The sequence below is a fragment of the Hoplias malabaricus genome, chromosome 14, assembly GCF_029633855.1.
Source record: "Hoplias malabaricus isolate fHopMal1 chromosome 14, fHopMal1.hap1, whole genome shotgun sequence".
In the NCBI taxonomy this organism is placed as follows: Eukaryota; Metazoa; Chordata; class Actinopteri; order Characiformes; family Erythrinidae; genus Hoplias; species Hoplias malabaricus.
The window spans coordinates 10,996,006-11,006,852 of NC_089813.1; the positions used below are offsets into that span (position 1 = coordinate 10,996,006).

Genomic DNA, 10,847 nt, shown 5'->3' on the forward strand with positions numbered 1-10,847 from the left:
GAAAGAGAGAGTGAGAGACAGAGAGAGAAAGAGAAAGAAAGAGAGAGCGAAAGAGAGCGAGAGAGAGAGACAGAGAGAGAGAGAGAGAGAGAGAGAAAGAGAGAGAGTGAGAGAGAGAGTGAGAGAGAGAGAGAAGAAAGAGAGAGAGAGAGAGAGAGAGACAGAGAAAGAGAAAGAGAGAGTGAGAGACAGAGAGAGAAAGAGAAAGAAAGAGAGAGCGAAAGAGAGCGAGAGAGAGAGAGAGAGAGAGAGAGAGAGACAGAGAGAGAGAGAGAGACAGAAAGAGAGAGAGAAGCATAAACACTTTCTACAAGCGCTAATTAAAAGCATTATTGTTTTCAAAATACTCCTTTCCTGTTCAGTAGTTTCGTGCTGTTATTTACGGTGTGGTTTAAGGTTGATATTTTAATAACAGATTTAAATTCAGATGTAAATGTAATTTACAGATTCTCTGTTAGCCCATATCTCCCAGCCCTGCACACCGTCAACAGTGCTGTACTTAATCTTATTTTAAAATGTAGGTTAAGCTCGTGTACATCACCTTGTTGCTGAAGAGTAAACGGCTGTGAACCAAAAGTGGGCCACGAAGCACAGTGTGTTGCTCCTCAGCTCAACTAGTGAGAGGGGACAAGTGGTGCGTAGTAGGCCATGAATGGGATTTTGTAATAAAAATCAATGAGATAATAATGGATTGATTATTTATATTAAATATAGGATGGTTTTAGGCGACTGGTGTAGCGTAGTGTGTAGCACCTCTGATATATACTCAGAGAATTAGGGTTCGGTTCCCTGCATATGTAACACACTCCACTACACTAATGCCGCTTTTTCCACTGCCTGGAACCTACACAACTCTACTCGACTTGGCTCGGCTGTTGCTTTTCCACTGGACAAATCTGGTACCACCAGGTAGTTTTTCAGTCCCTACTCACGCCGGGTTCCAACCGTGTGAGGTAGGAAGTAAATGTTGACGTGTAAACCCTGCACCACTGGTTGGTTGAGCTCCAGCACAAATTCGCAGCTTGTAAAATCTCTAATGTTTCAGAATCTTTCACATTTATTTTTTATCGGACTCACAACGGCAGCTTGTAACTTTACCCCGAGGTGTTGTGAAGAGGTTTATATGCTCCATGGGTCGATGAAAATCTCCAGCGAAAGCCTAACGTGCAACAAGGAAAACTGATCTGTGAGGACTGGGGCTTGGAGCTGTGTTCAGTCCAAAAAACAAAAACAAAACGTGAATACACGATGAGTAAACAGCGCCTAACTACTACCTCCACCGTTGTTGTGGTTTTCAAAAACTGTAGTAACTGTTAAAGAGGGGGGTTTGCAACGTCACCGGCTCCACTTCGCAGGAGAGCTGTGCTAGTGGAAAAGCAACAAGCTTTAAGTGAGCCGAGTCGAGTCGAGTGGAGTCATGTACGACTGGACACATGCAGTGGAAAAGCTCCATAATAAGAGTCCTTATTAGTAATGATTCAAATGGTAAGTCAATCAGAGATTCTGGCAAATTCTGCAAAGTTTCCTAAAGATGTCAAATGTATTTTATATATATATTATTTACACAGCTCCAGGGACCTGGAGGTTGTGGGTTCGATTCCCGCTCCGGGTGACTGTCTGTGAGGAGTGTGGTGTGTTCTCCCTGTGTCTGTGAGGGTTTCCTCCGGGTGACTATCTGTGAGGAGTGTGGTGTGTTCTCTCTGTGTCTGCGTGGGTTTCCTCCGGGTGACTGTCTGTGAGGAGTGTGGTGTGTTCTCTCTGTGTCTGCGTGGGTTTCCTCCGGGTGACTGTCTGTGAGCAGTGTGGTGTGTTCTCCCTGTGTCTGTGTGGGTTTCCTCCGGGTGCTCCGGTTTCCTCCCACAGTCCAAAAACACATCTTGGTAGGTGGATTGGCGACTCAAAAGTGCCCGTAGGTGTCAGTGTGTGAGTGAATGTGTGTGTGTTGCCCTGTGAAGAACTGGCGCCCCCTCCAGGGTGTATTCCCGCCTTGCGCCCAATGATTCCAGGTAGGCTCTGGACCCACTGCGACCCTGAACTGGATAAGGCTTACAGATAATGAATGAATGAATATTTATTATTATTATAAAGATGAACAGTTGGATAGGGTTAGTGTTAGTTGAAACTGACTGGGAACCCTTAATATAGTGTTAATTTTTATGTCTAGCTCAACTGCTTGGTCAGAACTGGTCAAGTACAGGGAATGTGTTTTAGTAACATATCAAATATTTACAGTAGAAACAGATTTCTTGCAATATATTTATTTACTGAATTATTTGAGTAGAACAATGTTTATTATATTAAGTATTTATTTATTATTTATTGTAAGATCTCTGTCTAAAAGATCCAGGGTGAAAGGAATGAAAAGACATAAATATTTAAATATATACAAATGCACATGGTCTGAGGAATCTGTTATTTATATTCCACGTAGTATTAGAGAGAACACGTCTTTCGTCCAGTGTAAGTGGATTTAGTGCAGTTCAGTATGGCCTCTACCGTACACTTTCATTGTGTCTAAACATCTCTAATAGACAACTATCTAGATATAATATTTAAAAATCATCACATTATATGCACTGTTCAGCTCCTTAACTGTGTCCACATGGTTGAAGCAGACATTCACAGAGGCGGACAAGAACGGAGACGGCAGTCTGAGCATCAGCGAAGTTCTGCAGCTTCTACACAAGCTCAACGTCAACCTGCCCAGACAGAAGGTCAAGCAGATGTTCAAGGTACGCAAGGTCCACTCACTGACACCATTTGGACACCTGCTCAGCCCACATTTCCTCTGAAAAACTAGTGGAACTAATGTAGGAGAATTAGGTCTGGATCACCGTGATTTGACCAGAACCATGTTATTATAATTATTATTATTGCTGTTTGGGCACAAAGTGTCAGATGCTTAATATATATGACCCTTGTGTGTGTGTGTGTGTGTGTGTGTGTGTGTGTGTGTGTGTGTGTGTGTCCAGTCATGTATGGTACAATTAATGGATTGATTGTTAAAGAGAGAGAGTGAGTGTCCCCTGGAGCATTTTAATATCATTAAAGGCCCATTTAGATTGAACCATGACCTACTCTCAGAAAACCTATGAAGCATATTGTCCCTGTCACGATAAACACCTTTCACATCTCTTTAATTTTTTTCTAGGGGTTTTCTTCCCCTGTAAAGTTATGGTTTTGGAGACATGAGAAAACTTGGTACGTCTGGTGGCGCATTTCCACTGCGTAGTACGTACTCTACTCAGCTCCACACGGCTCTACTTGCTTTTTGGCCCCATTTCCTGGTTGGTTTTCCACTACAACAGCTCCCCCCTGAAATGTAGGTTGTTTTGTCACAAAACACTGTCATTAACAGGAGCTGCAGGCACTGAAAACCACTTTGTTAAGCACTTTTTACTTATCGTATATTTGCGTGTTGTTGTTTGGGGACTTAACACTGCTCTGTGCCCCAGTTCAGACAGATTAGTAGAGTTTTGAATTCCTTCTCTTTATTCCAGCTCTTGCTGAATTCTATCCTCCACCAATCAAAAGAGTGTTTGAACCTCTTCAAAATGTTACGGCGTCATTTTACAATCTGAGAGTGAGTTTGTGCTGGGTGTTTGCATTTCGTAATGAGTGATTAGCGTTTAAAAAGAAGAAGAAACTCCTTTATTGAGTGAACAATTCTTCACAAACACTAGAGGCAGTGAACACACACATAACCGGAGCAGGGGGCTGCCAACCACCTCAGGGGGGAGCAGTTTGTGGGTTAGGTGCCTTGCTCAAGGGCACCTCAGCCGTCAATGAACATTTCCGGTCCCCGGAATTGAACCAGCAACCTTCCGACATCAACCTCGCTTCTCTAACCTCAAGGCCACACTGGTGCTATGGTAGTCTCCCAGTCACACAGCTCCAGGGTCCTGGGGTTATGAGTTCAAGGCCCCCTCCGTCCACTGACTATGAGGAGTTTGGTGTGTTCTCCCTGTGTCTGCATGGGTTTCCTCCAGGTGCTCCACTGTCGTCCAACAGTTGAAAAGAACATGGGAAATTGTCCACTGTTGTGAGTGAATGTGTGAGTGTGTGGTACCCTGTGATGTTCCTGCCTTCGCCCAATTTTTCCAGGTAAGCTCCGGACCCTCAGGGACCCTGAACAGGACGAATCGGTTACAGAGAATGAGAGCATGAACAATATGAAGCAGTCAGATGAAGTCTAGTCAATACTGAAGAGCACTATCTCTCTCAGGTTTATGGAAAAGTGGGCACTTTTGTCAAGTGCTTGCTTCATGGTTTGTCAGGGAAATGACTGCCTGACCCATGAGCACCTCTGTGTGTGTGTCTGTGTGTACTGTATGTGGCAGAGATCTCACCTCAGCTGTTTGCAGGTCGCTAAGCTTCACACTCCATCAGGGCCCGCCCCATCTGCTGTAAACGGACACAGATGGTAAGACAGAATAAAGCACAGAGGAGCAGTCTGGCCTCGCTTGGGGAGAGGCCTGGGCTTCAGCCTTATCTCTACAACTTTTATTTTCAGGGAGAAGAACGTGTACAATTTCAGGGTCTTGTGCGCCGTGTCTGTAGAGACCCAGAAAATCTGCTCAATTTCCTACTTACCTGCACTTGCACACACATTTTTCCCTTCACAGAAGTGCCTCAGAAAGTGGGAAGGACACCATGCCTCCCTTAGAACGTGAAACCACGTCCTTGTACAGCGCTTCCTGTTACATCGCATTGAAACAGGAAACCTGAAAGTGTACTTGTCCCACTTGGCTGTCCCTGGCTGGAGAATCAAACAGCTAATCTTACATGACCTACACTTGCTACCTCTGCTTTGCCCAATGGGCTATCTGCAAAACAGGCTTTCAAAAAAAATAATAAAAAAGAAAGAAAGAAAGAAAAAACACTCTGCCAAGTTCTTTCACATTACAGCAGTCAGCCTTAGGTCTGTTCCTAGGTTTTTCTTTTTCTAACATCACTCACGAAGGGGTAGAAATTTCCACAAAAGAGTGGTTGGTTAAGGCAGTGAAGGTGTGTGAATATCTGGCTGTGTGTGGAAATCCAGCTCAAAATATTGTCATAATGTTCTAGGGATATTCAATAAGAATTAAATCAAATTGGAAATGTATTATATATTTTTTTATTTTTCAATGTAAGCATCAGTGTTGTGTCAATTCACACTGAAAATGAACAGGTTCAAAGTTCAGTTCATACTCATGAAAACCCTGTATTTTTTTATTATTATTTATGAATTTATTTCCGTAAACAGGCCATGAATGTGTGACTGTGTGTCGCCCTGCAAAAGACTGGCACCCCCCCACCCCAGGGTGTGTTCCCACCTTGCGCCCAGTGATTCAGGTTACCTACCGCAAACCTGAACTGGATAACAGGTTAAAGACAATGAATGAATGAATCAATCAATAGGCCACTATTCCTTTTCAATAAAACCTCTTCCTGCCAGCAGTCACCAGCTGAAGATTATTTGCTGTTTGAATTACTGCAGAAACTCATTTGTAACTCAAGGTTTTATAGTACTTTGCAATATTGACATTTCCACCTTAAGTGATCCAAAACAGCAAAGATAAGTCAATATCTCCCACCTAATATCCTCATCTGACATGATTAAAATAGCCTCCAAATATTCTGACTTTATTATCAGAATATTTTTAATTTATTTCTTGAAATATTCTGATCAGGAGTGTGGGGCATGGCCACAGGTCCAAACAGGACCAGAGCTCTGAACACGGCCAAGGACCACCCTGTCAGCTTCTGTTAATACAGCGTGAGTCTGAGCTGGAGAGCGAGGGAGGCAAGGGGAACAGGAGACACACAGCTTTGTTTTGTAAAGTGCGTGAAGTGCCTCATCCCTGAGTGAAATCGACAAACTAAACTGGACACCCACTTTTACACAGACACAGGTTGTAAATGCTGTAAAGCTAAAATTATTGCCAGACCACATACTGGGTTGGCCTAGAGGAGGCGTTTTTGCTAACTGACTGACTGACTCCTAAAGTTGAAATGGGCATGCACGAGTAGGAACTGTTAGTTCAGCCTTATTTCACAGAGAGGTCTAAAGGTGGTGCGACTACACCCTCTGTTCAGCCTCATTTCACATTCCAGTTCATGAACTACATCTGGAAATGCTCAACGTGTTTCCACTGGTGTAAACTGGTTCAAGTACCAGAAAAATGTGTTCCCAGCTGGAACCAAAGAACAGTAGGTGGCTGAATAATAGGAAAAAAAGGCAGGAACATGTTCCATTTGTTTGTGTTTCTGGGGATGTGTTTGGCACAACACCATGCACGTTGGCCAGAGCCTCCGCTTAGCGTTGATTAGTTCACAGACTCAGCAGGACGGCTCGGAAATCATTTACACACATATTATATCTCACAGAGAGAAGAGGACTGCTGAATTCGTCTTATTTCATATAAGTGTGTGTCTTTGTGGTTGGGAGACATTTCGTGCCGTTAGATTGTTTATAAAACTCCATATAGCTGCACACAGCCTCCTGTGTTTTAACCTGTTACATTGAATAAATAAGTAATTGTTATTCTTAAAATCAATGAAATGTTTTTGGTCTTCTTTGTTCTGTGGTGGTAGATCATGTAGTATCATGTAGGCATTGGCTACATGGCTAATGGCGGTCTGTCAAAACTAGCCTTGCCTAGTTTCTATTTGCTCTTGTTCAGGCCCCAGCTGCAGTTTTACTTCTGACCACGCCCCTGTTCTGATGACGTAGCTGCGTTTTCATGATAACGTTTTGTAACTATGATTTTTATTTACAGGTTAGAATATTTCTGGGGCGTCACCCCAGTTGAGGAAGGCTGGATTAACAGAGACACATTTGAGAACCATTATTCTGAGTTCTTGGACACACAGAGTACTGTAGAACAAAAACTAATTTTCAATTAACAGTCACTTTTCCCAGGAGAGTTAATCCAGAATTAGGCTTAGTCTGAAAGTGCTAAGCCCCTCGTCGTGGAATGTATTAATGGATATTGGTCTGAATCCTCCACTGACATTGATTGCTGTCCCCTAATTGCATCCCCGTGTTTTAAACCCCTCGGTCTTGAATGCTGAGCCGGCGCTGAAGAAGAATGGCCGGATAGAAGGATGGAGGTGCGGGGTTTATCTCTGCTGAAGTGTGAATGATGCCCTTCTTGGAAAAAAGAGGGAGCGGGAGTGTGAATCATGCCCTCCTGCTCTAGCGCCTGAAGTGTTGATGACCTGTTTTTTGCACTGTGATCTGTCGAGCCTCTGATCCTCTGCAGTTTGGATCCAAAGCCCTCCGTTTTCCTTCTGTTTTTTGAAGGCTCTCCCTCTCGCTCTCTTTTCCCCTCTCTGGCCTTTTGTTTGTCGACTCGACAGATTCCTACTTCCTTCCCAGGAGCTGACGGAATGAGAAATCAAGTCCTAGGAAGCGCTGAGATGATCATATCCTGAAAATCAAGATGGCACAACTGGCTCTGAACTCTACATAGAGTCAGCTAGCCCAGATATGATACGTGAAGCTTTAAAGTAACACCAAGTAGTAGTTTAATCTTAAAAGGAACCCCCACTGGTAATACATGTAAGTGATGGAATAGCTGTAAATTATTATTATTATGACACGGTGTATAAACACTTTTGGCGTTTATGGACGTGGGCACAGCCATTTTGGTGGATGACATTATCTTAAAGAAATTCATGTTGCTATTGTATGTCATTTCCAGTCGAAGGGCACAGAAACGACTGATACTAGATTTCACAGCTCAAGAGAAAAAAAAAACAAAAAACAGAAAATAAATCTAATTTTTCAAAGCTAATTAACTTTTAGACCACAGTTGGACCGATGCTGTTGGTTTGTAGAACGACGCGAAGCAACGTGAACATGCACTGTATTCTCTCCCAGCATTCAGCCAACAAAGATTACCATCAGGTTGTTGCTAGGTGATATGAGCGCAAATCAATATCACAATTAACTGTACATTTTACCACAATTACGATTAATTAACGATTATTTTGTTTTTGTATTTTTACCATCATAAATCAGTGACTCCTGTATGCTCCAGGAGCAAATATGGGATATTTTCACTAATGTTGCTGGGAGCTCGTTCCTCTATTGTTTTTTTGAGCACTGTTTATATTTGGCCATGTGAAGGACAGGTGCCCCCTCCAGGGTGTATTCCCGTCTTGCGCCCAATGATTCCAGGTAGGCTCTGGACTCACCGCGACCCTGAACTGGATAAGGGTTACAGATAATGAATGAATGAATGTTTATATTTGGTGTGTTTGTGCTTTGGTCGCTGAAATGTTTTTTTCTCAGTGTTTACATTTGACTTCTTTTTGTTCGGCGTCGTCTTAATTAAAGACAAAACACAACACGTTCAAACCACAGCTGTTCTTTTCCTTTGGTACAATCTGCTTGTTCCCACTAGTGTGGTAGTGTTGTTTTAAAGGGACAGTACATGAACACACATTGGGGACATAACAGAATTTTAAAAAATAATAAAACAGTTTTAAAACTTGATATAATTGATATAGACATGATTTTGTCGATTAGAAATTCTGAATTTTGATTATTTTTTGATTAATTCCCCAGCCCTACGTAGGCTGCTTCGGTCACGTTAACGAATCCTAAAAGTGAAAGTAAAGCCTTAGCCGTCATATTAAGGCTTACATGCGTTAACAGCCAGAGATTCTTTTAAGATTACAGCTTCAAAATTATTGTGATATTTCACTGAAAAAGGGCAACAGTGGCTCTGTCATTTCCGCACTGCAGAAACTGCACTGTGTAACTTTTCAAGAAGGGTAGTTGCTGGATTCTAGTTGGATTTTTTGGCATTCAGCCCACGAGATCTTGAGTGAAGGCATGTACTGATGTTGGGAGATTACAATCGAAATTCTGGATCACAAACAAAATTCATTCTAAATGTTTTGAATGATGGCGGCATGGTGGTGCAGCAGGTAGTGTCGCAGTCACACCGCTCCAGGGACCTGGAGGTTGTGGGTTCGATTCCCGCTCCGGGTGACTGTCTGTGAGGAGTTTGTTGTGTTCTCCCTGTGTCCGCGTGGGTTTCCTCCGGGTGACTGTCTGTGAGGAGTTTGGTGTGTTCTCCCTGTGTCTGTGTGGGTTTCCTCCGGGTGCTCTGGTTTCCTCCCACAGTCCAAAAACACACGTTGGTAGGTGGATTGGCGACTCAAAAGTGTGTGTCTGTGTTGCCCTGTGAAGGACTGGCGCCCCCTCCAGGGTGTATTCCCGCCTTGCGCCCAATGATTCCAGGTAGGCTCTAGACCCACCGCGACCCTGAACTGGATAAGGGTTACAGATAATGAATGAATGAATGAATGTTTTGAATGGTGCTTCTATGCTCCAGAGTGCACAGATCCACAGCTCCACGTGGGCCCTGTAGCTGACGCTTGGCATTGGGTATGGACACCTTGGGCTCTCTAGAGCATTATGTGAACAACTGAAGGGTGTGCATTAATTGTGATTATTAATAAACACCACGTCTTTGCTGATACATAGACCCAAAGCGAATAATATTGAAATGAATATTTCTTTCCAAAGCACCATCTGGGGAGCAGCGTGCTGAGAGGGAGTGGGGCAGTATGTTCTGAACCTTTTTTCCAGTTCATTGAGTCATAGGCGCTTTATCCCCTCAGCGTGGCCACCTATGCAGCACGCCTCTGATCAGGGCTTTAAAGTGTCCTACGTGATGGAGAAGCACAAGCAGCTCTCTGTGGCCCTGGCAAATCCTTTCAGCGCAAACGTGCACAGGCAATAAAAATGGAACAGTACAGACCCTTCCTTCTCAAAAAAGCAGTCATTTAAAAGCACATAATATGAAGACGTCTCTTATTTAGTGCTTGTACGTGTTCATTTGGGGTTCAGGAGCTCTCCAACACACACACTGTGAAACAAGACACACCCAGTCAGGTTTTCTGAGCTGGCTTTGTCAGAAATGAAAGCTTAAAATGAGTCGTTCAGATTTTGTGGTGCATCTTATGTCAATAGCCCCGCCCCCTCGTCTGAGCTCCTCCAATCACAGCGATGGGCCTATTTTTACACAAAATGGCAAATATGAGGTTAAACAGAGCAAAGCATGCACAAAGACTGTGGAGAAATACAGCACTGATATGAACAAATATGGAGATAACAGCAAGGAGAAAGAGAACTGAGTGAAAACACAGAGTTCTGTTCCTCCCTCCTCACTCCTGGGCTCTTGCATTGTTCTGAGCTGTGTCTCATTCTCATTTAAAGGAACAGGTGCTGAAACCGACTGTTCTGAACAGGGGTGGGAGCACTGTTGTGGTGTTAATCCTTGTGGTATTTTGACCAAAGCAGGTCACAAAACTGTTTTCACTTTCCCCTGTAAAGTATTCGACTGGAAATGCTCCCGTACAAGGAACTCGTTCTCTGAAAGCAGGCTGATTTTAAAGAATAACAGATGTTTTTTGATTGTTCACTAAGCTTTCTCCACTGAGAAACTGGCCGTTCTGAACGGGCCGGAATTGAAATGGACCCTTCCTGCTTGTCCGTTAACTTCAAGTGGACAGAAATGCTGAGTACGCCGTGTGATTTATTTATTTATTTATATGTTTTTCCCCCTAGTGCTCACTCTTTGCTGAGAGGGAAGAGGTTTTTCCACACTGCTGTGTTTTTGTTCAGGGGAGAAGAGATGCTAATGAACATCTCCAGCTCTGTCACACTCTTTTCTAAGGAAGAGATTGAATGGGGTGGTGTAACGTAGCCAGGGTCCTTCCAAGCTTTCTGTCATCTGGGATTCTGTGAGATATTTTGGGCTTAGAAAGATAAGGTTCTGTCTGGGTTCAGAGGAACAAAGGTTTTCACAATAAATTCACAAAAAACTCTATTGTACAATTGTCTT

The 10,847-nt window shown here is 43.3% G+C and overlaps 1 protein-coding gene across 1 annotated transcript in view; it reads left to right on the plus strand.

Annotated features, from left to right (window-relative positions):
* plch2a (phospholipase C, eta 2a) overlaps positions 1-10,847 on the plus strand; it is a 178,014-nt gene that overhangs the window by 120,307 nt on the left and 46,860 nt on the right. The window contains exon 5 of the mRNA XM_066644357.1: positions 2,603-2,732. Coding sequence (XP_066500454.1) covers positions 2,603-2,732 — 130 coding nt within the window. The remainder of the gene's footprint in view (positions 1-2,602; positions 2,733-10,847) is intronic.